Raw genomic sequence first — 24,560 nt, forward strand, 5'->3', positions numbered from 1 at the left:
CTCCACCAGCGGGTAGGCGATCTCATTGTAGATCTGCTCGGTGAAGTGCTCCAGGTAATAGGCGCCATCGAAGGTGAACTGCTTGGGGGGCTCGTCCACAGCACCCGGGTTCTGGATGAAGCACTGTCCGCGGGCACAGTCCACTGTCACCACGGACTGGCAGTTCAGCTCTTTCTCCCGCTGGTTCATGGGCCTACAGCGAACCACCACTTTCACCGACTCTGAGGCCATGCTGCCGCCGCGGCGGGGGGGCCCGGGGGCCTGGCCCGGGCTGCGGGACCACGCTGGGGGGCCTACTGGACTGGGCGGGGCAGGGCAAGGGCGGGGCCCGACCCGGGACCCAGGCTACCTGACCAGAGGTCCGAGCCGGGGCAGACTTGGCCCGGGTGGGGGGGCACCCCTTTCTTCTGAACGACACTGAGGGGGACCTAGGACAGGTGCGGTGGTCTGGGGGCGGGGCTTCGACAGGACTGGGCGGGGCTTAGCCTGGGGGAATAGAGGGGGATGGTGAGCCGACTTCTCCAACTAGTTGGGGTGCGGGGAGGGGCTGGGGAAAGAGGGAGCGCTTAGCCTCTCTTCTCAGGGCCGGTGCAGGAGTGGCTTAGACCTGTGGGACCAGCTGGGGATCCTGCCCCTAGGGGTTGGGCACAGGGCCAGGGGAGACGAGGTGCCTCCTGGCTCCTCAGGGTGGGTGCTGGGCCTTGGGGCAGCGCAGGGGTCCAGGGAGGGAGGTGGGGGGCTGACTCCGGCCTCCTCGTGAGGGCCAGGTGCCAGAGCCAGGAGGGGTTGCCAATGAATGCACAGCGGATCGAGGGGAAGGGAGCCCCGCTTCTGGATGGGAGGGGAGACCCGCTCCTGGATGGGAGGGGGTGTCTAGGGGGAATGCAGCGTCCAGTAACTGGGCCTAGACGGGGCGGGGGACGGGGGAAGGGGGCTCCCGGGCGGGCGGAGCCTCCCGGGTGACCCCGGCGTGCTCGCGCGTGGGAGGTGGGGGACCGAAGCCGGCGCCTGCTTCTCCTCCTCCGCCCCGGCTCTCGGGTCCTTGTGGCTGGGCCGGGGGGGAGGGGGGGAGGGGGCTCCGCGCTGCAGGCGCCGCCGCCGCAGGGACCCGAGCCCGGGAGCCGCCCCTGCCTCCCGCCTGTCGCGGCGTTCGCGGCTGCCTAGCGACGGGCTTTGGCGTCACAGGCGGCGACCCTGGGGAAGGCCTGGAAGTTCCAAGCCTCTCCTGCGGTCCATCTGAATCCACGTCCAGCAGGGCTCGACCCTCCTGCGCCGAGCAGCCTCGCCCCAGGTAGCCTTTCAACCCATGGAGGGGTCGATCCAGGGAGAGACGGCAGAAAACCGCAGGAGGTCTGACGGATACCCCAAGCGTTTGAGGCAGGGTGCTGTAGAGGCTCGGATGAATTGGACGGGGAGGGACAGACACCCTCGAGTTAGAGATACATTTTAACTAGATACATTTTAGATAGATAGATACATTTTAGAAACACATTAAGCTAGAAAAGGAGATCCAGGGAAAGACTGGAAGACACAAGCACGATTTAGGGATAAGTAAGGGATGCGAGGAGAGATAAATGAGTGTTTTTAAAGTACGACAAGAACTCAAAAGTAGAGAGACACCCCCCCCCCCCCCATCTCCCTCTCCCTAAGTCTACTCTTTACAGAAGCAAAAGTGGTGGCTCCTCAGGCCGGGTTTCCCTTTAAAAGACAAACAAGTCGGAGCTATTAAAAGGCAATCCCCTCCTCAATCCACTCAGCCGAGACTGATCCCTGAGCCTGGCCAGAACCCGGGAGAGGGATAATAGTACCACCGACAGGTTCCGGGCCCAACGGGCTTCAGGCAAGAGTCTGGGGACCGGGGGACGTGCGACCGAAGATGGATGAGCTCGGCTAAAGAAGAGGCCCGCAGGAAAGGGCCCCGAATCGGTGAAAAGTCCGAGGGAGATTTTTTTTTTAAAGAAACCTAGGGTTTTATTCCCAGGAATTTCACACAGTAATGGACAATTAGGCTCATAGGAGTACACTCGTGGTTTGTAGGCAAATAGGGCAGATGCCTGGTGCCTTTGCACGTAGTAGGCGCTTAATAATACTTGTTAAATGCGTATTAAAGTGCTTGGAAAAGTTGTTCTACGTAAACATTCCTCTTGAAACTTTCTTTACACTCTTTGCTCCATCGTCTTTATTTCTTTTTCTTTTTCTTTTTAATAATCCGATACTGACCGGCTCTTGTTATTGGCTGGGAGCCCTCAGGGCTCATGTCACAATAGGGGGAAACTTTGACACTGGGACCCAGGACTAGGGCTGTGTCCAGCTACCAAGTATTCTTCACTTGATGGAATGTATGGATTCTGTCAGAGACATAGAAAGTCAACCCTATTTCCTCATTCATTAAGTCAGAGAAATGTTTTCATTGATAATCGAGCTCTTCCTGCCCCTTCTCTCCACCCCCACCCCAGCCTCCGAATTTAATACAGTCTAACCCAGGGGTGGGGAACCTGCCGCCTCGAGGCCATAGGTGGCCTTCTAGGTCCTTGAGTGTGGCCTTTTGATTGAGTCCAAGTTTTACAGAAAAAATCCTTGTATTAAGGGAATTTGTTCTGTGAAGTTTGAAATCAGTCAAAAGCCAGTACTTGAGGACCTAGAGGGCCACATGTGGACTCGAGGTCGAAGGCTCCCCACCCTCCTGGTCTAACCTATGAAAAGTCCTCGAAAAGAAAACTGGAGAAGAATCAACCTTGGAAGTTCCCCGCCCCAGGTCCTGCTACATAGGAACTAATTCCTGAATTCAGAAATCAGTCTTTGGACATCAGCAACTCTTTCAAGTTCAAATTCAACTGTCATGATGAAAATAGGAAGAGAACTTCTCATTTCAGTCCTTCATTTGACAGATAAGGAAACTGAGGCCCATATAAGGGAAATGTGCCTAAGGTCACACAGTAACTGAGTGGCTTGCTTCCTTCCCTCTTTGTGTCTCTTAGTCTGAGAATCCATGGAACCCAGTGTAGCCAGGTTCCAATATGTAATGCCTGATTTGGGGGTGGGGGAGGCACATGGAATGTCTGATGCCTTCCATGCACAGGTCAGCTGAAACAAAGAGAGACCTTTGAGAATTCAGCATATTAACGATAAATGTTTTTCATGATTAAGTCTGATAGATCCCATCATGCATGTTTAAAAGGAGGGATGCTTGCATTGTTTAACCCAGAACCTGAGTGCCGGAAGCTTCAGAGGTCAACTTTCTCAGTTCACATCAGTCATCTCTGACAAGCAGACGTAAAGATTCTACTTCAGTGATGAGGAGCTCACTACCTCACCCAACAGCCTATTCCACTCATGGGCAGCTCCAAGTGTTAGAAAGTTATGAAATCGGTGACTTCTGTCCTTTGCTCCTGGCTCACCCCTCTGAGGTCCAGCAGTACAAATCTAATAAACCCCTTTCAATGATAGTGCTTCTCATACTTGAAAGTAGGGTTCTCTAACACTTTACCCAAGATCCCTTGGGGGCACAGACTGGTCCACTCACACTTCATTTTCCTTTACCTTCTCAGTGGCTCTCGTCCAATTCCCTGTCATCTCCTTCCATTCCTATCCAGTACCTGAATGTTCCACTTGAAGCCAGGGGTGAGATTCAAGCTTGCAGTTTCCCAGGGGATGGTACAGCAAAGAGTAGTAAAAATCATAAAATTTAAATGAGTTTGGGCTTCAGCTCCTACTATGGGGGGTCTCAGCTATTGTTCCCCATAATTCTGTAGGTCCTATTTAGCTCTTGCCTCTAGCTGGCCAGAATCCTAGAGGTCAAGTTCAGCCCTTTTGTTCTGCATATAAGGAAACTGAGGCCAGAAGTGTTAAGTGACTTGCGCAGGATTTCAACTTGAGATTCATGGTTCTTAAGTCAAGAGTCCTATTCACCATATGTCAAACTGCTTGGGAGAATCAGAGAAAGACAAAGAAAAACAGACAGAGAGGGAGAAGAAGAGTGAGAAGAGGTACAGAGAGGTAGCTGGGGAAGGGGCAGGGAGAAGGAGAGAGAAAGAAGGGTAGGGAGAGAGAAAAAAGAGAGACAGAGAAACACAAGGAGGGGACTGAGAATTTGGAGACGTGTGGATTCATCAAACATATTCAAATCCTGTTTCTTACACTTTCTAGCTGCCTAACCCTGAACAATTCACTTCATGGGGACTCAGTTTCCCTATCTATGAAAAGAGGAGGAAAAGATCATTCAGGTCCCATCCTCAGGGATAGGGTGATTTCTAAGGAAAACATCTGGCAAACCTCTAAACCTAGAGAGCCAGGAGTTAGTCCAATGAATTCACTCCCTGCTTTTTTCAGGTTACCCAGACCTGGTGCCAAAGTTTTGGTTCAGTTACTAACTATGCGACTTTGGGTAAATCACCTTTCTCCTTTCTCCCTGTCCTTGAAATGAGAGGGCTGGACTGGAAGGTCTGGAAGGTTCTCTCCAACTCTAAACTCTATGACTGTACTATCTGGTACAGTGAGTTACATTGTAGACACCCCTGGCCAGTGTCTCGGCACGGCTGCACCTACATTGATATGATTGTAGAAGGGGAGGAGACGGTTGCCCACCCAGTGTTTCTGCAGCAGCCTTTCCTAAGCCCCTCATACCTTAACTTTGAGGACTTTACAAAAAATAAAAAGGCCTCAGGTTCAAGTGGCCAAATTGGTCCTTCCACCTACCTGTCCCATGGGCCTGTAGCATCCTTTCTGACTGCTTCAAGCAAGGACCTAATAATCCCTGATCAGTGACTTTCCTTGCAGCACTTTCAACCCTAGACACAGGACCAGCAGAAAGGAGTCCAGAATCAGAGGGCATCAGGGACCATTTGGTCCAATCTCTTTATCATGGATCCTAAATTTAGAGCTAGGTCATTGAGTCCAGCCTTCCCATTTTAGGGATGAAGAAACTGAGGCCTACAGAAGTGACTTATCCAGGGTCACACAGCTAGTAAGTAAGTGAAAAAAGATTTAAACTTAGGTCTTCCTGACTCCAGGTCCAGCTCTCTATCCATTAGACCACACTGCCTCTCTTTACAGAGGAGGTATTTACAAATTACAGAGTAATTTGCTGAAGGTCAGAGAGCTAAGAAGAGGCAGATCAGAAGTTCAAACCCAAGTCTTTTTCAGTTACTATGCTTCAATGCCTCCCCTCACCATCAAAGGATCTTCTGAATAAAAGTAGGTGTTCATATGAAAGATGGAAACAGAACCTGGGACAAGGCCATCCAGGGTAGAGCCATACTTCTGGGTCAATCAGCCTGGGGCACTGAAGGCAAAATCTCTGCTGAGGGTGTCTAGAGGCAGCCATCCCAGTCAAGCTAAGCAACCATCTCCTAGTCCATAACACAGCAAGAGAAGACTGGAGTTTCTCTTCCCTCCAGGACATTTCTGAGGACCAGAGCTGCTTCAGTACATATTGGGGGGGTGGGGAGCAGAGACACCAGCAGATCCTATTCTGATTCATCCAAGAGATTATCAACCAGGATAACTCCCCATTCAGGGGCTATGCTCCTTGAGCCAAGGGAAGACGTTGCTCCAATTGGGAAGACCTGAGAGTGTGTACACACACACACACACACATACACACACACACACACACACACAGATACACACACACGCAGCTGGAGCATCAGGGAATTCAAAGGTGGCCTTAACCCAGTTCTTGCTGCCGGGGCTCATGTTTGGGGTGACTACGGGGCCACATAGGCCGGCCAGGCGCACAGTCTTGTGCCTCATAGCAGGGGTTCAGGCGTCCCATGTCCAGCGGACAGAAAAGACTACGTTCTGCTCCTGAGTGATGCTCCACCAAGGCCTCCAGGCTGGGGAACTCTGTTGGCAGATGCTGAGGGAGGGCACAGGAAAAAGACAGTCATCCTCAGTCCCTCGGGCTCTAGCCTCCTCCTCCCACCCCCATCCTCCACTCAGCCCCTCCAAGTCTGAGTCTGGGACACATGATAATTAGATGCATTGATTTTGAGGGGGAAGAGACCTCATGGAGCATCTAGTCCCACCCTTTCATTTTATAGAAAAAAGAAACGGTCCCCAGAGAAGCCAAGTACATGCCTCGGGTTACACAGTTTGGAAATGTTAGAGCTTGAATTTTTGTCCCCATTTCCATACTGTAAAGTTAACTCAGTGCAAATTCCCTCTGATGAGGGGATGGGGGGCTTTCCTGGTCCCTCTGCTGCTAGTGCCTTCCCTACTGAGATTCTCTTCAATTTACATTATCTATATCTTGTATGTACAGTTATCCCTTCCAAATTACGGGGCTAGGGGAGTGGCCCTTCCATGATCTGGAAAACTGCATAAAATGTTTTGGCTCTGCCTTTGTACCAGAAAAATAATCTGAATTATTATGGTATTAAAAGATAAAATATGTTGGTATTATACAATATTATGCATTCCTGAGTTTCTAAACTTTTTCTGTGTTGTCTACAGCTTCCACAAAACTTTACCAAAATTCTCATTTAATTTCTTATGCTGACATGGGGAAAGTCACTATGTGGAAGGGATAACTGTACCTAGTTACTCCCATAACTGAGGCAACCCAGTAGCTAGAATGCTGGACTGGAGTCAGGAAGATCTGAGTTTGAATTCTGTCTCGGAGAGCTGAGAACCTGACCCTTGGAAGGTCACAGCCTCTCAGCCTGTTTCTTCATCTTTAAAATGGGGTTAAAATAGCACCTGCCCCCCAGGGTTGTTATGAGGATCAAATGAGGCGATAGATAAAGCACTTAGCTAACCTTAACACTCTTTGCAAATGTTAGTCGCTAAAGTATTCGATTTCAAAGATCTTTTAAGTTATTCTTAGGTTTTCTCCCCCATTAGAATGTGAACTTCCCATTTACATATGAGCTCCTTGATGAAGAAAAGGAAACAAGCATTAATTAAGTGGCTACTGTGTACCATGCTCTGTGCTAAGAGCTTTACAAATGGGGGGAAGGGGAAGAGAACAGGCATGTCCATCATGCCTACTATGTGCCAGGCACTGTTGAGTGTGAGTGTCCCAGTAAACCTGGGAGATAGGTGCTATTTATTGCCCTCATTTTACAGTGGAGGACCCTGAGGAAGACAGAGGTTAAGTGATTTACTTTTAGTCACACATCCAGGAAGCGTCTGAGGCTGGATCTAAACTCAGGTCTTCCTGACCCCCAGCTCCCCACAGCATCAAGGGCATGGGCTGCGTTTCTGCCTTTCTTTCACAACTTCAGAGCTTAGCGCAGTGCCCTGAACAGAGTGAGCATTTAATAAACACTTGCTGACCGACTTTCCTCACAAGAGCCCTGCAATGTCAGTTAATGTCAGTCCTGGTGTGTTATCATCGGGGTGCAAAGGAGAGAAAGCTCGCTTGGAGAGAGTTCAAAGCCACATCCAGGGTCACATTTCTCGCCGGTTTTCAGGTTTCCCAAGGACTTTCTTCTGTGCACTTCTATAAAAATATTCATCCACTTCCCAGAAGGCTTCACTCACTGCCCCTCAGACTGCCCAGACGGTGTCTGGTCACTGTCCACTAACAGAGTGGAAGCCCCTTCAGGGCATGGACTTGTTCATTTCTGGATTTATACTGCCAATGTTTAGCACAACCGTTGGCACTTAGTAAATCAGTCCTTCCTTCTTTCATTGAACCTCTCTCCTTCCCTCCCTGCTTCCCTCCTCTCCCTCACTCTGTCCCTACCTTCCTTCCTTTGTTCCTCCCTTCTCTCTTCCCTCCTATCCTTCCTTCCCTTCCTTTCTTCCTTCTTCCCTTTCTCTTTCTCTCCTTTCTCCATCTTTTTCTCCTTCCCTTCTCTCCCTCTTTTCCTTCTTTCCTCCCTCCCCTCCCCCTCCCTCCCTCCCTCCCTCCCTTCATAACTTCCTTCCTCCCTTCCTTTTTCCCTCCCTTCCATTCTTCTTTCTTTCCTTCCTTCCTGAAACTACACTGTGTGTCTCCTAATACACACAGTCTCCAGTCTCACAACTCAGGATTTCCAGGGACCTTGATTTGTTCCAAAGGATGTGAACAGAGAGGTTGGGGGTAGGATGATGGATGAGCAGGGACAGGAGGTGTCAGAGTTCAAGCACTTACCTCCACACTGAACTTGCCCAAGTGGGTCCTGAAGACCTGATGGGGGACCACACCACACTGTGTCTTCACTGACAGGCACCACTGACCACTGGGTCCAGGTTCAGGCCACAGCAGAAAGGCCCCCAGGACATCTCTTCGGAGCAGCGAAAGTGCCCGGGCCCTGGGGCAGAAGGTGCACTGGGTGAGTAGCAGCCCTCAGTAGTACTTTCCTGTAACTCCTTGGATAGGGGACAGCTTACCAGCTGCATTCCCCAGAAATGGGGAAGATGCTCCCTGGTGTGGCCTGACCTATCCCCAGACCCCTAACCAGAGCCCAGGTCCCCCTCTGGAAGAACCTGTCCCAAACTCGAAGCCACTTTGTGACAGCGCCAGGTCCTCCACTTTCAATTGCATCACGAAAGTGTGTGAGAGAAATGCTGAGGACTCACCTAGAGAGGCCAGCGAAGGCCCAGATATTCTCCGTCAGGCTTCCCTCGCTCTCCACCAGGCAGACCAGGCCACTGGCCCCCTGGGCCCAGCTCTCCCAGGCACTGGGAACTGCGGTATTTGTGACACATGTGTTAACATGAGCTGACGTGTCTGGAGTGCTAAGTGTTCTACACCCACTCTCTCACCAGAACCTCAGGACAGCCCTGGGAACCCATTTTACAGATGAGATGTAAACAGATGATAAGTAATTGTCAATCTACTGACACAGGCCCGCTCTCCACTGCGCCAAAGTCTAGACCTGGAGGCGCTAACACCTTCATTCAAATCCTGCTAAAGACATTTGTCTGCTAAGTACAGAACACTCTTTGTCAACTGGAAAATGAGGGGGTTGGACTTGGTCTCTAAGGGCCCTCCCACCTCTGACATTCTGTGTTCCATGGGCCCTCCCAGCTGTGACATTCTGTGTTCCATGGGCCCTCCCACCTCTGACATTCTGTGTTCCATGGGCCCTCCCAGCTGTGACATTCTGTGTTCCATGGGCCCTCCCACCTCTGACATTCTGTGTTCTAAGGGCCCTCCTAGCTCTGGTCATTTATGAAACTCCATGAGGGCATGGAAAGAATGCTTGATCTTGAATTGAATGATTTGGGCTTAAGTACTTTCTCTGTCACTTGAGTAATTCACTATCACTCTGGAGCACTTTATATTTTAGCCTCATTTTTCTCTTCTGTAAAATGGAGCTAAGAACCCTCATACTACCTAGGTCAGGTGTGAAATGGGTGGGATCTGACAGTCTCTGAGGTCTCTTCTAGGTTTGAGACCATGGGATTCTGGGACTCTACATTCATATGAATGCCGTTGGGAAAGCAAAAGCCCTTGTGAAACTCAACTGCATAGGTTGGCAGTGGGCTCCCTTCCCCTTCCCCATCCCCTCTACCCTGCCTCCCTTCCCCACAACCAGCCTTCTTTCCTGCCTTCTTACCCTATTTCCAGTGGTTTCCATAGGCTCCCACCTGAAGCCACCTCCATCTAACCAGACACCCACATTCCCCACCTGCACCCCCCTGAGCATACAGCACATGTGCAAGTGCACACACACACACACACACACACACACACACACACACTCACTCTCACTCACAGGCCTCCCGGGCAGACTGCTGCAGCTGGGTCTCGTAGGTACAGCAGCGGTAAGCCCCTGAACGGATCACCTTGCTTCGAATTGCCTTCTTCCGCACAAGGGTTGGGGAGCAGTAAGGGTTCCCCAGGCGAGAGTGGCGGGTGGCCCCTCGACCTTCTGCTTCCGACATTTCCTTCTTTGGACAGGGACCAGAGGGAGACCAGGGGAAGGCAGAGAAACACAGACAAGAGACATCCCAGACTGAATACCATAAAAGCCATCTCTGTGGTCCCCGGTTCTGATCCCCCACATAGTGGGAGGACCTTCCTTCCTTGGGCACCATTCCTCTGATAGATCCGTGCCCATGGGACTAACCAAAGTGCTGCTGGCTTGTAAATCAGAAGGCTTGGGTTATATTCCTAGCTCTGATCTGTGACTTGCAATGTAGTTGGGCAACGTTTAACAAAATAAAGAGACAACACAAGACTGATAATGTTAATTTGCGATTTTTTAAGTCAATGAATGGTTAGCCTGCAGGGTCCAGGTCTTGTCTAGCTCTAAGTCTATGACCCTACGAACCACAAGCCACACAGGTCATGCATGTCCTTTAGAAAGGGGTGAGCACATGTGACTCAGCGGAAGGGGTTAAGGCACAGGCCTGTCTCAACAGGTGCTCCATGAGCACAGTGGCTCAAATCACCTTAGAAAAACAAGGGGTCTCAAGAGGCAATCACATCTCAACCTGGCATTTTCAGTTGAGGAAACTGAGACACACAGAGCTATGGATTTGAACTCAGGTCTTGTCACTGTGAATCTGGTATTCTTTCTTTCGATATAAAAAGTATTTTATTTTTTCGAATTAGATGTAAGGAATCTAGTATTCTTTCCTTTAATGTAAAAAGTATTTTATTTTTTTCCAGTTAGATGTAAGGAATCCAGTATTATTTCTTTGTTAAAAGGTAAGCAATATTTTGTTTCTTCCAATCACATGTAAAAAATCTGATATTCTTTCTCCTGCACCCAGAGGTTTAGAATTGGAAAGGATATTAGGACCAATTCCATCAATTTTTAGATAAGGAAACTGAGCTTCCAAAGAAAGAGGAAGTAGCTCAGCTTCACAGAGTAAACAGTGACAGGTGAAACTGCAGGTTCTCAACTTCACATCTGGTTCCTATCCACTTTAGTTCACTCACTACCTCAAACTAAAGAAACTTTCTCTATTCCCAGCTGTCAACCACATCCCTTCCCCTCTAACTTCTCATCCCCAAATTATCCTTCAAATCCCCCTTTCCTCAAACTTCAGGTGAAGAAAAAAAGGGTCAGAGAAGGCTCACTCCCTTGGTATGAGTGAGACCTGGAATCTTTGCCTCATTATCTCCCACCTTAATTAGTCAAATGATCACCCAACACTAATTGGGCCCCTACTATGTGCTAGTCAAGGCCCCCTTTTGTGTCCTACCTCCCCTCCAGTCTGAGGCTGGGCTCCCCCAGAAGAAGCCCTGGAGGGAGCCAACCTTCTTGGAACTTGCCTAGAAAAAAGTGGGACATCTTTCATATGACTCATATGGAAATATCTTTTACAAGATTGCACATATATAACATGTAGCAAATTGTTTACCACCTTAGGGAGGAGGGAAAGAAGGGAGGGAGAAAATCTGAAACTCAAACTTTTATTAAAAAATGAATGTTGGAAATTGTATCGACATTCAAATGGAAAAAAAAATACTGTATAAAAGAAAAAAAAAAAACCAGTGGGCTAGGCCAGAGATTTGAACTCCTGTTTCACCAGGAAGGTGAAATGATTCACACCCAGGGTCACCCAGGTAGTAGAAGGGAGATTTGAACCCAGGCCTTCTGACTCTAGAAACAAAGCTCTTAAAAGCTTCTTAAACATAATCACAGCACCTGGCCTAGGACCTGTCAAGGTCCTTCCCAAGAAGCTACTGCACCCCCTAAGATAGGGAGCCCCAGGGCCCAGTGTGGAGCTAGGCAGGTGGCCCCCATGAGAGCTAGCTGCCAGGAGGGAAGGTCCTCTAGACGCCTGGACCTAGAGACAGGAGGCCTGGCAAGGCTCTCCTTAGCTCCCTACCATCTCTGAGGCATCTCACTATCTCTCCTGTTTCCCCCCAGTTCACAGTAAAGGTAAAAAACTCACTGTGCTGCCTCCTGGGCCATCAGCTGGGGCTGGCAGCCGCCTGAAGGACACCAAGGCGTGGACATTTTGAGAGACCTGATCCCGGCCAAAGGGTTCCCTCACCACCCCAGCAGGACCGATGGGGCTGGGCAGAGGTTTGGGGGACTCCTCTGCAGGTGTCCCCGGCCCAGGTCGAGCCTGATCCTCAGGGTGTTGCAAGAGGTATGACAGCTGAAAGGAGCGGCAAAGCAGCAGGTGGAGGATTTGAACCTGAGGAAGCAAAGCAGAGATGGGGGTGGGAGTGGGGGTGGGGGTACATTAGAAGTAAATCAATGCCAGTAAATCAATGCCAGTAAATCCAGCTACATTTCCTACCCCCAGCCCCAAAGGCAGCTAAGGCTCATAAGTAGAAGGGTAAATCTAGGGAAGTTTTCTTGGGAATCATCACCCTTAGGATTCCCCAACCCATGGGAATCAGACTCCACTCCTGTCAAATGCCTTCACTCACTCCAAGTGCTGTACAATCTCAGCTGAGAATCATAGAACATCACAGATGGGAAGGCCCTCACATCATAAACTGCCAGAGCTGGAAAAGATGTTAGAGAACTGAATAGTGGAAATGGAAAGACCCTAAAATATAGTGTCAAACCTCAGAAAGCCTAGAACATGCAAAATGGATAATTTTGATTACATTAAACTGAAAAGATTTTGCACAAACAAATCCAATGCAACCAAGATTAGGAGGGAAGCAGAAAACTGGGAAAGAATTTTTGCAACTAGTATCTGTGATAAAGGCCTCATTTCTAAAATATATAGAGAACTGAGTCAAATGTACAAGAATACAAGTCATTCCCCCAATAGATAAATGGTCAAAGGATACGAACAGTCAGTTTTCAGAAGAAGGAATTAAAGCTATCTATAGTCACATGAAAAAATGCTTCATATCACTATTGATTAGAGAGATGCAAATCAAAACAGCTCTGAGGTACCACATCACACCTATCAGATTGGCTAACCTGACAAACAGAATGATGATAAATGTTAGAGAAGATGCGGGAGAATTGGAATACTAATTCATTGTTGGTGGAGCTGTGAGCTGATCCAATCATTCTGGAGAGCAATTTGGAACTATGCCCAAAGGGCTACAAAAATATGTATTCCCTTTGACCCAGCAATACCACTTCTAGGTCTATATCCCCAAGAGATCATAAAAATGGGAAAGGGTCCCACATGTACAAAAATATTTACAGCAGCACTCTTTGTGGTGGCCAAAAACTGGAAATCAAGGGGATGCCCATCAACTGGGGAATGGCTGAATAAATCATGGTACATGAATGTAATGGAATACTATTGTGCTATAAGAAATGATGAACAGGAAGACTTCAGAGTAAGACTTATGTGAATTAATGCTGAGTGAAAGGAGCAGAACCAGGAGAACTTTGTACACAGCAACAACCACGGTGTGCAAGGAATTTTTCTGGTAGGCTTGGAACTTCATTGCAATGCAAGGACTTAAAAAATTCCCAGTGGACTCTTGAGGCAAAATGCTTTCCACATCCAGAGAAAGAACTATGGAATTTGATCACAGAACGAAGTGGACCATTTTCTTTTGTATGTTTTGTTTTGTTTTATGGTTTTTCCCCTTCATTTTAATTCTTCTATGCAACATGACTAAGGTGAAAATGTATTTAAAAGGAAAGTAGATGTAGAATCTATATAAAACTGTATGCTGTCTCAGGGAGGGAGTGAAGAGGGAGAGAGGGAGAAAGAGAAGGGAGAGGAAAATATCTAAGATATATGGAAGTGATTGTAGAACACTGAAAACAAATAAAATGATTTAATTAAAAAATAAATATGAAAAGAAAAAGAAAGCCTAGAACACAGAATGTAAGATCTGGGAGGGTCCTTAGAACATATGATGTCAGTGCTAAGAGGGCCCTAGAACACAGAATGTCAGAGCTGGGAGGGAGCTTGGAATGACCCTCCAGATCTGTGTACTCTTCCCCTTCTCCTAGGATGCTTTCTGTCCTCACCTCTGCATCCTCTTATCCCTTTTTCCCCTCATACATTGTAGGGAAGCCTTTCTTGCTGTTTAGGCTCAATCCCTCCTCCTCACATAATCTTGTCCACATTTGACTGTTTGCATATTGCATCCTGCCTGTCCCTCCCCACACGCAGTGGCAGCGCCTGGAGGGCAGAGGATGCTTTCTGTTTTTCACCTTTTACCTCTCTACTGGCAGGAGATCTGGGTTTGAATGTGGCTCTGGCATTTAATAGTTGTGTGATTCTGGTCGTACAACATTACAGCCTTTTCAATGGGGAAAAAGAGACCAGGTACTTCATTAGCCTTAGCCTGCTCTAGATAAGCAGAGGTTCCCGACAGACAGGAGGGTACAGCACCCTTGAGTGACAGGAGAATCGGCCTTTTCCCTGTGTTTTGACCCTTAACAGGAAATCTCAGATTCGGGGCTTAGGCTTTCCAAGGGCAGCTGCTGGGGTACAATGGAAACAGGACGGAGGATCCGGGAGCCACCCCCTTGCCTTGGCATTCATGTTGGTGGGTGGGCACCACGCTTGCTGGTGCATAGCCTGGCACTGAGCCTTGGCGAACCTCTGCAAGGCCTCCCCCCATTCTGACAATGCCCCCCCAAGACTGACAGGTAGCAGGAGGGTCTTAGATGGGGCCCCCTCCCATTCTCAGGGGCCCCCATTACCTCCCCAGGCTGGCTTCCAACAAACAAGTGACAGAAGAGTTTGCTGGCTGGGCTCCGAGGGTTCCGGGAGATGAAGGCAAACTGGCATTCAGCTGGGCACCAGGTGGAGTAGAGGATCCGCTTCAGGGCATGAGCCATCAGCAGAGTCTGGAGGAAGGGGTGGGACACAGGTGGGAGGTATCTCCAGGGGAGGCTGACACATGCGATCCTTGTTCCGCAGCTGCTAGTTCTAAGCTGTCATTTCCCTGGGGGATCCTCTGCCAGGCAAGCTGATCTGAGCAAGCTTGGAGGTGGCACCTAGGACAGCCACACCCTCCCGGGGGCTTTGACTGACACTGATTAGCCATGCTCGAGCAAGTCATTGACCTTTCTCCACCTCTGTTTCTACATGACACAACATAAGGTACATCGGAGAGCAGCAAGGGCACTGAGGAGGGGGTCACATAGCCTGTGTGTGTGTGTGTGTGTGTATGTGTGTGTGTGTGTGTGTGTGTGTGTGTGTGTGTCAGAGGCAGAACTCAAACCCAGGTCTTCCTGTCCCTGAGCCAACTTTCCATCTACTTTGTCAGTTAGTGGTTAGTGCAGCCCACAGAGCCCTGATCCTGGCCCTGGGAACCACGTTTCCATCGCTTCTGGAACTCTTAGCCCATCCCTGCCAAAGGGACTTGTGCGTCTCAGCCTTACCCCTATCCTCTGTCACCATTGGTGCCCAGTGCTGGAGGCTCTGAGCCTTTAGGGGCCCTTTGTAGCTCTCCCTGGCCCCATACTCCAGCTCTAGCACGGTGAGGAAACCAGAGGTCCAATTCTTCCCCCATCCCATTCACCTGTAGGTGAGCAGTGCCCACTTATCCCCTTGAGGGCCTCTTATCTACTCCTCAACATTCCCAGGGAATCAAAACATTTGTTGGCTGGAGCTGGGCTGGGGAGAAGTAGGGTGCAGCCATGATAGGCAGGCCGAGCTACAGTCTGCTGGCTTTTGCTCCAGCTGCCTTGGGAAGTCATTGACCTGGACCTGACCCAGGGACCTCAAGCCAAGGCCATGAGGTCCGGCAGCCTCTTGGCTTAGGGCCGAAGGAGGAGCTCCCTAGGTGACTAAGATCACTAAGGCAGAAAGGACCAAGTAATCCATCTTTGAAAAAGATGATTAGGGACAAAATATTGTTTTTAAAGGGAGAGGGAGGCAAGGAATGAGCAGGAAGAGTAAAAATGAACCCGTTGAAACAACAGAAAATGAGAGAGAAACTTAGCCCTTGTGGAGAAGCAGTTGGGGATGGGGGGGGGGGGTAGAAAAAACACTTGGGGCGGGGAGGAAATATGAGGTAGAAAGAGTAGGAGAGAGCCAAGGTGATGGGGAGGGAGGGCATAGGGGCCAGACAGTTGGAACCCAGCTTGGCCATGAGTCACTGAATGGGGAAAAGGAATAACCAGAAAGCCACGGCCCACACTCAGTGAGTGAGCACCTACCTCCCCCTCGGCGCTGTAGATCCGGAGGCCCTGGAGACTGAACTTTAAGATCACAGCTCTTCGCCTGGGGCAGTCCTGGCAAAGAAGATAAGGGGGTGGCTTAGAACCAGGCTCGCTCTGAGGAATGGCCCATTCTCATACTGGTGGGGCCCTGCTTGGCTCAGGCCTGTTAGCTGCCAGACCCAAACTAGTGTGCTCAGGGTTGGAGCTCCAGGCCTTGATCTGGGGTGTGGGGAGAGTGCTCTAGGCACCCTGGTTCACTCTGCAGAGCAGGGTGAACATTCAAGTCATCCTCACTGCTGGGGACTCAATTCAAATTGAGGGACCACACAAACATGTGGAGCCAGCAAGAGGTTGAGGTTGTGTGGTGAAGTGGACAGAGCCTTAGACTGGGATTTGGGAGATCTGGGTTCAGGTCTTGGTCTGAGTCTGCTGGAGATTCACTGTGGGATGTTGGAACAGTCATTTCCATTTTTCTGTAAAAATGAAGAGATAGACTTTCCTATTCTATTCGAAGCTTTGACCTTCTTTGTTCTAAGGGCCCTCCTGGCTCTGACATTCTGTATTCTAAGGACCCTCCCAGTTCTGACATTCTGTGTTCTAGGAATGGGTGATAGTGAAGAAAGATGATTGGTTTGGGGAATGACTCTCTTTGGGCTGCCTCCTCTCCCCCAGTTCCCTACTCCCAGTCAGAGACAGCTGGGTGACACTGTGGATAGAACTCTTTGCATAAGGGTTTTCAAATCCAGCCTCAGACAGGTTCTAGCTGTGTGACTGTGGGCAGCTCATTTAACCTCTGCCTCAATTTCCTCAACTGTAAAACGGGGATAACCAATCTCAGCAAGGTTGCTGTAAAGATCAGAAAGATTATATTTGTAAAAAAAAACAAAAACAAAAAACAAACTTAGAAGAGTACCTAGTACACAGTAGGCATTATCTAAATGCTAATTCCCTCCCTCCCCAGGCATTTTTTTAAACTTACCTTCAAGGCCCATAGTTGCTGCTGGACCATCCACACTTTCTCCTGAAGTCCTAGGTCATCTACCATAAAGGAGCCCACATACTGTGATGGAGACCGGAGAAGAGTGCCTCAGAGGAAAGGCCTGCCCGACCTCACCATCCTCCAACCTCCTGCTCCCTGCTCCCCCACACAAAGCCCTTGGGGACCCAATAGGGTCAGGAAGACCCCTTCCCCCAATCTCAGTGTCTGTAAAATGTAACAATTCTGTGGGTGTGTACGTGTGTGCATGGGTGTGTACGTGTGTGCGTGTGTGTGCGTGTGTGAGTGTATGTATGTGTGTGTGTGTGTGTGTGTGTGTGTGTGTGTAAAAGAAACTCTTGGAGGGTTACCTCCTGCCACTTCCCCACCCACCCCTTCCCAAAGCCCTCAGTGGATTAGGCCAAGAGACACCATTTACCAGGCCAGCCTGGCTATCAGGTCAGGCTGGCTACGGCATGTCCCTCCCTCTCCCTCATTCTCTGGGAGGATTTTGGTTCCACCTACCTGGGCAAACTTGGTAATGCCCCTTGACCTGTGTGGTACGAGGGCTGTGTCGGAGGCCCTCCGGCCAGCAGCCCCCACCTTCTGCATGGCCCCCAGGAACACTTGGCTCTGGAGGCTCCAGAAAAGAGGAAGCTGCAAAGGCCAAGGGGTACATGTGTTAGTTTTTTAAACCAGACCCAGATGAAACACAACTAACTACTCACAGCTCCCATTTCTATAGGTAAAGTGGGAACACCACAGGTCTATCAAGCAGGCAGCGCCAGGACTACTACCACCCTCATTTTACAGATGAGCAAACTGAGGCCCAAGAAAAGTTAAAAGATTTTCTCACAGTCAATAAGCAGATCAGGAACTCAAACTCAATTTGACAAACATTTATTTAGTGTCCACTGTATGCAATACCCTGTGCTAGGTTCCAGAGATACAAGATGAAATAAGATACAGTCTCTACCCTCTGGAGGTTTGTACTCTAATAGGGAGGTAAAACATGTACAACAGTAACAATGGAACATAGCTCTAGAGATGGAGGAGACAAAACACTCACTTGACAGAAGAGGAAATTGAGGCCCAGAGAGTTTAAGTAATAATCCCCCCCCCAAGTACACAAAGACAGTAAGTATCAGAGGCAAAATCTGAACCCAGGTCTTCCACTACATGGCGGAATGTGAGAACAGAATGAGAGACTCAGAAATGGGGAGACAGAGAGATGAACATTCACCTAGTGGGGTGGGGTGGGGAAGTGAACTGCTTATCAAGGAAGCCTTTCTGAAGGAAATGACACCTTAGTTAGACCTTGGAAGGAACACTGATGATCGAAGAAGGGGATGCGTGTGAGCAGAAGCCTGGTGACACTTGGACAAGAACAAGGACCAGAAGGGGGGTCGGTATTGTCAGAAGGCAGAGCCTGGGAATAATGATTGGTATCTACATACCACTTTGATAAACACCTTATATACATGATTTCATTTGAACCTCACAACCACCTGGAAAAGGAAGAAGAGGCATTATGATTCCCATTTTACAGATGGGGAAACTGAGGCATGGAACTAGTAGTGATTCCCCTATGGTTACATAGCTAATGTTATTGTTTAACCATTTTCAGTCATGTCTGACTCCTTATGTCCCCATTTGGGGTTTTCTTGGCAAAGTGACTGGAGTGGTTTGCCATTTCCTTCTCCAGCCCATCTTACGGATGAGGAAACTGAGGCAAACAGGGTTAAATAACTTACCCAGGATCACACAAATCATATGTATATCTGAGGCTGGATTTGAACTCACAAAGATGAGTCTTCCGGACTCCAGGTCTGATGCTCTGTACACTGTATCACCCAGCTGCCCCTAGCTAATGTTAGGGGTGGGATTTAAGTTAGGTCTTCCCAATATGAGTGGAAGGTATGCTTTGAGCCTTCTCTTTGTTGATTTTCTCCAATTTATCCTGTAAGTATTTTTGTATATAGCTGTACAAAGTATATTATTTGTTTATGTTGTCTCCTTGATTAAACAAGCAAGGATTGTTTTTTGCCTTTTTTTAGCATTGTGCCTGGCACATGGCAGGTGTGTAATAAAGGCTTACTGACTTGATGTGACTTGGTGTTAGGTTGTGGAGGACATTAAGGACCCTAATTCTTATTAGCAGGCAACAGAGATCCCCTAAAGATTTCTGAGTCAGGGACAGGTGTGAGTGGTGACTGTAGAGTATTATTTATGAAGGCAAGGGTGACTAAAAGTCTTTCGACAGCCTAGGTCTTTGTATTCCAAGTCAGTGGTGTTTCTATCATACCAGGAGAATCTTCCTGCCCCAAAGTGGGCCCTCCTCCAGCTAGGGACTTGTGTGATAAGGAGGGAGTGAGGTTAGCCAGGCCCAACTTGGCCATCAGGGCCTTGGAGCATTCCCTGATGGAGAACTGAGGGAGGTTCTCAAACGAAGGGTCTCCCTCACTCTGCCCAACACAACCCACAGGACTGGGGAAGGGGAAAAAATGATCCCTCACAGAGGGTTCTTTGGCGTACTTCCTGGGGATTGAGTCCAACACCCACCACTGCTTGGCTTCAAGTTTGAGGTTTGGGGATGCAAAGGGATTGGAGAACTCCAAGTCTTATTCCACAAGGGAAGAACACACAGGCCACCAGTTGGAGTTAGCCAGGCTCTCAACCTTCCATCTCCATGTGCAGACTCCTGGGTGTTATATGCATCCCATCCAAGAGAGGAGACCTGGACATCCACCCAGTCAGTCCCAGGTTCACCATCTCCTTTCACCCTCACCTCCTCCCTGTCACCTATCCCACATAATCAATCAGCTGCCAAATCTAATTTTTCCCTTCACATCTTCTCTTCGACATGCCAGCACTCTAGGTCAGTGATTTTGCCAAGGCTGTGCACCCTTCCTGAAATCCCTCCCTCTTCAACTCTTTTCTTATAATCTCTCGATTCCTTCACAGCTCTGCTCACATGGCACCTTCAGTGGCCTTTTCCAGTCCTTGAGCTGGTGGAGTCTTCCCCATTAAGGTTACCTCCTGCATCTACTCTAATGCATCACTTAAGATCTCTGTGCCTCAGTCTCTTCATCTGTAAAATGAAGGGGGTTGGATTCAATTCTATGATGCTATGATCTCATTTACATGTTGTCTCCCCCATGAAAATATCAGTTTCAGAGAAACCTGGGAAGACTTGTACAAACTGATGAAGAGCGAAGGGGGCAGAACCAGAACAATACATACGGCAACAGCAACATTGTTAAAAAAAAAAACTTAAGAACTCTGATCAGTGTAACAACGTAACAACCAACCACAACTCCGACCACCAATGACCACTTGAGAAGCCAACAAGGCTAAAAAGAAGTCAACTTTTCTGGACGTAGTCAGTGTGGGAATTTGTTTTGATTGACTAAGCATATTTTTCACAAAGGTTAGGTTTTTTTCTTTAATAAAGGAAAAGAAAATGCTTGTTAATTGGAAAAATATGTTTTTAAAATTAATTCATTTTTAGTTTTTAATATTTACTTCCATCAAATTTTGAGTTCTAAATTTTCTCCTCCCTCTTCCCCTCCCCAATCTGATACTCTACGTGTACAATCACATTCGACATATTTTCACATTAGTCACATTGTAAAGAAGAATTAGAACCAATGGAAGAAACCATGAAAAAGAAGAAACAAAAAAAAAAAAGAGGGAGAGAGCAAAATAATATGCTGTGATCCACATGCATAGTTCTTTTTTCTGGATGTGGATAGCATTTTCCATCATAAGTCTTTTGGAGTTGCTAAGCCTATCAAAGTTAGTCATTTTACAATGCTGCTGTACAATTTTACAAATGTACATGTTACTGTACACAGTGTTCTCCTGGTTCTGCTCACTTCACTCAGCATCAGTTCATATAAATCTTTCCAGGTTTCTTACAGTATAGTCGTATTCTATCCCATTCATATACCACAACTTGCTCAGTCATTCCCCAATGGATGGGCATTCCCTCAATTTCCAGTGCTTGGCCACCATAAAGAGAGCTGCTATAAATATTTTTGTGCATGTGGGACCTTTTCCTATTTTTATGATCTCTTTGGGATACAGATCTAGAAATGATACTGCTGGGTTAAAAGATATGCACAGTGGAAAAATATTTTTTGAAAGAATATAAGCTCTTTGTGGACAGAGAGTAAGAGTTTTTGCCTTACTTTACATTCTCAGAACTTAACACTGTCCCTGGCACAGTTTGGTGTGGATTGCTTGGTTGTCAGGGATGTGCTTTATGCTTTAGGTAAAGATAGGGCCAATTGGCTTCTGAGCTTCTGTGTGCTTTTTAAAAAGGGAGAGTGACTGGAAAGTGCTACAGTCCCTACCCTGGAGAGCTGGCACCTACCCAGCCCATCCCTGGGGAGGAAGTGGGTGCAGCAGTGACACACCCTCTTCCTATCCTGCCTGTGTCATCATGGAAGGGCCCAGCCCGGGATGAGCTGGCTTGGTCCTGGAGCAGAAAAGGGGATGAGCCAACCCAGCACAGCCCCTGAAGGAAGCTCTGGAATTCCAGGGCTTTGGAAATAGAGCATTCTGTTTAATCCCAAGGAGGGAGGTTGAAGTTAACTTTGCCCATTTTACCCCAGACTCAAGGGTCTGTAGTTATCAGTCTGGGGAAAACAACCAACTCCTTATCCCAGCCTCTACTGACTGGGAGGACTGCCCATAGCCCAGAGAAGAGCCAAAGACTGATCTACTGAGCAGCAAATACTGGGACACAGTAACATGGTGGCTTCTGGCAGTGGAGGCAAAGGGAACCACAAATGAGAAATGCAGGAGAACCCCTCCCCAGATAAACTGTCATAGAACCAAGGCTTTAGAACTGAAAGATGAGCTTAGAGATCATTGACCTCACCCCCTTCAGGTCATTTGTACATGCTTTACTGCTTTCTTTGTTTTCTATCACAGTTGTTTGCCACTTATCTGTGCAGAAAGAGAATCCTCCCTTGTCATGACGGAAAAATGATGAAGAAAAACCTCCAATATAGAAACCTCATCTGATAATGCCTATAATAACTTGTCCTATAGTTTCTCCCATCTCTCTGGGGAGAAGGAGGAAGTCTGTTTTGTTATCTCTTCTCCAGGATAATAGAATCCTCTCTTTGCAGATGATTACCAGATCTATATTTCCAGCCCTAACCTCTCTATAAAACTTCAGTCTCACATCACCAATTGCCCACTGGACAATCTCGAACTGGGTATCCTGGAGACATCTCCTACGCAACATGTCTGAAACAGAACTCTTTATTTCTCCCCAAACCCTCTTCACTTCCAAATATCCCTATCACCATGGATTCCCATCACTCAGGCTCCCAACTTTTCTGTCACCCTCAACTATTCACTCTTACCCCACAGAGCCAATCAATGCCCAATCTTCTTTTTTTAGGCTATACATGTGCAATCATATTAAATATATTTCCTCATTAGTCACATTGTGAAAGAATAATCACAACAAAATGGAAAACCCATGAGAACCAAAAAACAAAAAAAGTGAAAATAGTTTGCTGCCTTCAGACACCATAGTTTTTTCTCAGGATGTGGATAGCATTTTCCATCATGAGTCTTCTGGAATTATCTTAGATCACTGCATTTCTGAGAAGAGCTAAGTCTATCAAAGTTGGTCATCGCCCAATGTTGCTGTTACTACGTACAATGTTTTCCTGGTTCTGCTCACTTCACTCAGCATCAGTTCATGTAAGTCCTTCCACATTTTTCTGAAATCCTGCTAACGAAAGCCTGCTAATCATTATTTCTTAGGGAACAATAGTGTTCCATTACATTCACACACTACAACTTTCTCAGTAATTCTCCAACGGATGCAATCAAAGGATCCCCAATCTTGTCAACTTTTTTCTTCCACATCTCTCACTTACATCCTTTCCTCTTCCCTCGAAGGGACACCACCTCATTCAAGTCCTCATAGCTTTTCACTTGGACTGTCACAACAATCTGCTAATGGCTATCTCCCCCATCCTGTCATTCTCCACATAGCTGTCCAGCTGATTTTCCTGAAGCACCTGTCTGATATCACCTCCCCCTTCCATAAACTCCAGAGGTTCCCCTTTACCTCTAGGATCAGATATTAAACCCTGTTGGGCAGTGAGAACTCTTCATACCTTAGCCCCTGCCATTTCCAGTCTTCTCTTCCCTCCATGCACCCTACAATCCAAGTACCCTCTCCTGTAGGAACCCTCTCCCCACACTATCATATTTATTTTCTCTATATGCTCCATATGTGTGCGCACACACAAACACACTGTATGTATGTCTCCTAAGGCATAACGTAAACCTCTTGAGGGTAGAAACTGTTTAATTTTTTTGTCTCTGTGTCTCTAGAGCCCAGCACATAGTATATATTTAATACATGCTTATCGGCTGATCGAGTTTGAAGGAAAGGAAGCCTCAGCAAAGAGAAATGATTTGTTAATAAATTAAGAACTGGAAGGGACCTTAGAGATCATCTAATCAAACTCCATATTGGACAGATGAAGGAAACTGAGGCTCAGGGAGGTTGTGATTGTCTAAGATCACAGAGGTAGCAATCATCAGAGACAGAATTTTCACTCAAGTCCTGTAATTCCAACCAGATTTCCATTAAGTTTACATGAGAAAAACCAGGGAAGCAAGCGATTTGCCCTTTTTCTGATAGAAGGTAAACTCCCTGAGAGCAGGGACTATTTCAATTTTGTCTTTGTATCTCCAGTGCACAGCACATGTCCCTGTCATACAGTAAGAGTTTAATAAGTGTTGTGATTTATTGCCCAAAGTCACAAAGATATAATTAAGGGATTAAAGCAACTTATATTTTTGGCAACACATATGCAAAACAAAGCTCTGTATTTGCTATGTTCAAAAACTCTCTACGTCTCAATCTGCATCCTGGGCACATCTCTCCTCCATCAGGAGATCGGTAGCATGAATCCTCAGGAATCATGGTGGGTCATTAAGTTTTGATTCTGTCATCATTATACACATTTTTCTCTTATTTCTGTTCACTTCACTCTGCATCAGTTCATACGAGTCTTTCCAAGTCTGTCAGAAACTGTCCCTTTCATCATTATATGCCACAATTTGTTCAGCTATTCCGCAGTTGATAGGCATCCCCTTAGTTTCCAGTTATTTACCATACAAATAGAGCTGGCAGGGATATTTTGGTATATACTGACCCTTTTCCTCTTTCTTTGACTTCTTTGGGTATAGGTCTAGGGTATTAGGTGTTAAAGGGTAACGGTTTGGACAGGTTGAGATGCTTTTTAGAATGGCTGGACCAATTCACAGTTCCACTAGAGTGCATTATTGTGCCTGTTTTCCCATAGTCCCTTGAGTCCCTTTTTCGTCAACTTTTCTAATCTGATGAGTTCTACATAGAACCACAGAGTTGCTTTAATTTGCATTTCTCTAATTGTTAGTAATTTGGAACATTTTTTTATATGGCTCTTGACCATTTATGAATTGGAGAATGGTTCTTAGTCTTGCAAAGATTCCCCCTAGTTAACCTCTAATTTTAGTTGCATTGGTTTTGTTTGTGCAAAAAACAATTCATTTTATATAATAAAATGATCTATTTTTTCTTCTGGGATCTGTTCAGTCATGAACCTTCCCCTGAG

General features: G+C 47.4%; 2 protein-coding genes and 1 long non-coding RNA gene across 8 annotated transcripts in view; 1 reads left to right on the top strand and 2 right to left on the bottom strand.

Moving 5' to 3' along the window:
* The window catches only part of KIF17 (kinesin family member 17), a 59,771-nt gene extending 58,650 nt beyond the window's left edge, over positions 1 to 1,121 (bottom strand). For 2 of the 5 annotated variants that reach the window (XM_072609157.1, XM_072609156.1), the window contains exon 1: positions 1 to 1,121. In XM_072609157.1, the coding sequence (XP_072465258.1) occupies positions 1 to 231 (231 nt within the window). In that variant the 5' untranslated portion in view covers positions 232 to 1,121. The other 3 variants (XM_072609155.1, XM_072609154.1, XM_072609158.1) reach the window with 2 other exon arrangements.
* Positions 346 to 3,446, top strand: LOC140504351 (uncharacterized). Its single transcript, XR_011967068.1, has 2 exons — positions 346 to 437; positions 3,148 to 3,446. It is a non-coding gene; the product is annotated as an uncharacterized lncRNA (long non-coding RNA).
* SH2D5 (SH2 domain containing 5) overlaps positions 1,946 to 24,560 on the bottom strand; it is a 27,356-nt gene continuing 4,741 nt past the window's right edge. For both annotated transcript variants that reach the window (XM_072609162.1, XM_072609163.1), the window contains exons 2-10: positions 17,446 to 17,577; positions 16,924 to 17,004; positions 15,942 to 16,016; positions 14,478 to 14,624; positions 11,785 to 12,033; positions 9,651 to 9,825; positions 8,509 to 8,617; positions 8,081 to 8,240; positions 1,946 to 5,857 (exon numbers count right to left, since the gene is read on the bottom strand). In XM_072609162.1, coding sequence (XP_072465263.1) covers positions 5,666 to 5,857; positions 8,081 to 8,240; positions 8,509 to 8,617; positions 9,651 to 9,825; positions 11,785 to 12,033; positions 14,478 to 14,624; positions 15,942 to 16,016; positions 16,924 to 17,004; positions 17,446 to 17,532 — 1,275 coding nt within the window. In that variant the 5' untranslated portion in view covers positions 17,533 to 17,577 and the 3' untranslated portion in view covers positions 1,946 to 5,665. The remainder of the gene's footprint in view (positions 5,858 to 8,080; positions 8,241 to 8,508; positions 8,618 to 9,650; positions 9,826 to 11,784; positions 12,034 to 14,477; positions 14,625 to 15,941; positions 16,017 to 16,923; positions 17,005 to 17,445; positions 17,578 to 24,560) is intronic.

The sequence above is a fragment of the Notamacropus eugenii genome, chromosome 5 (assembly GCF_028372415.1).
Source record: "Notamacropus eugenii isolate mMacEug1 chromosome 5, mMacEug1.pri_v2, whole genome shotgun sequence".
NCBI lineage: Eukaryota > Metazoa > Chordata > Mammalia > Diprotodontia > Macropodidae > Notamacropus > Notamacropus eugenii.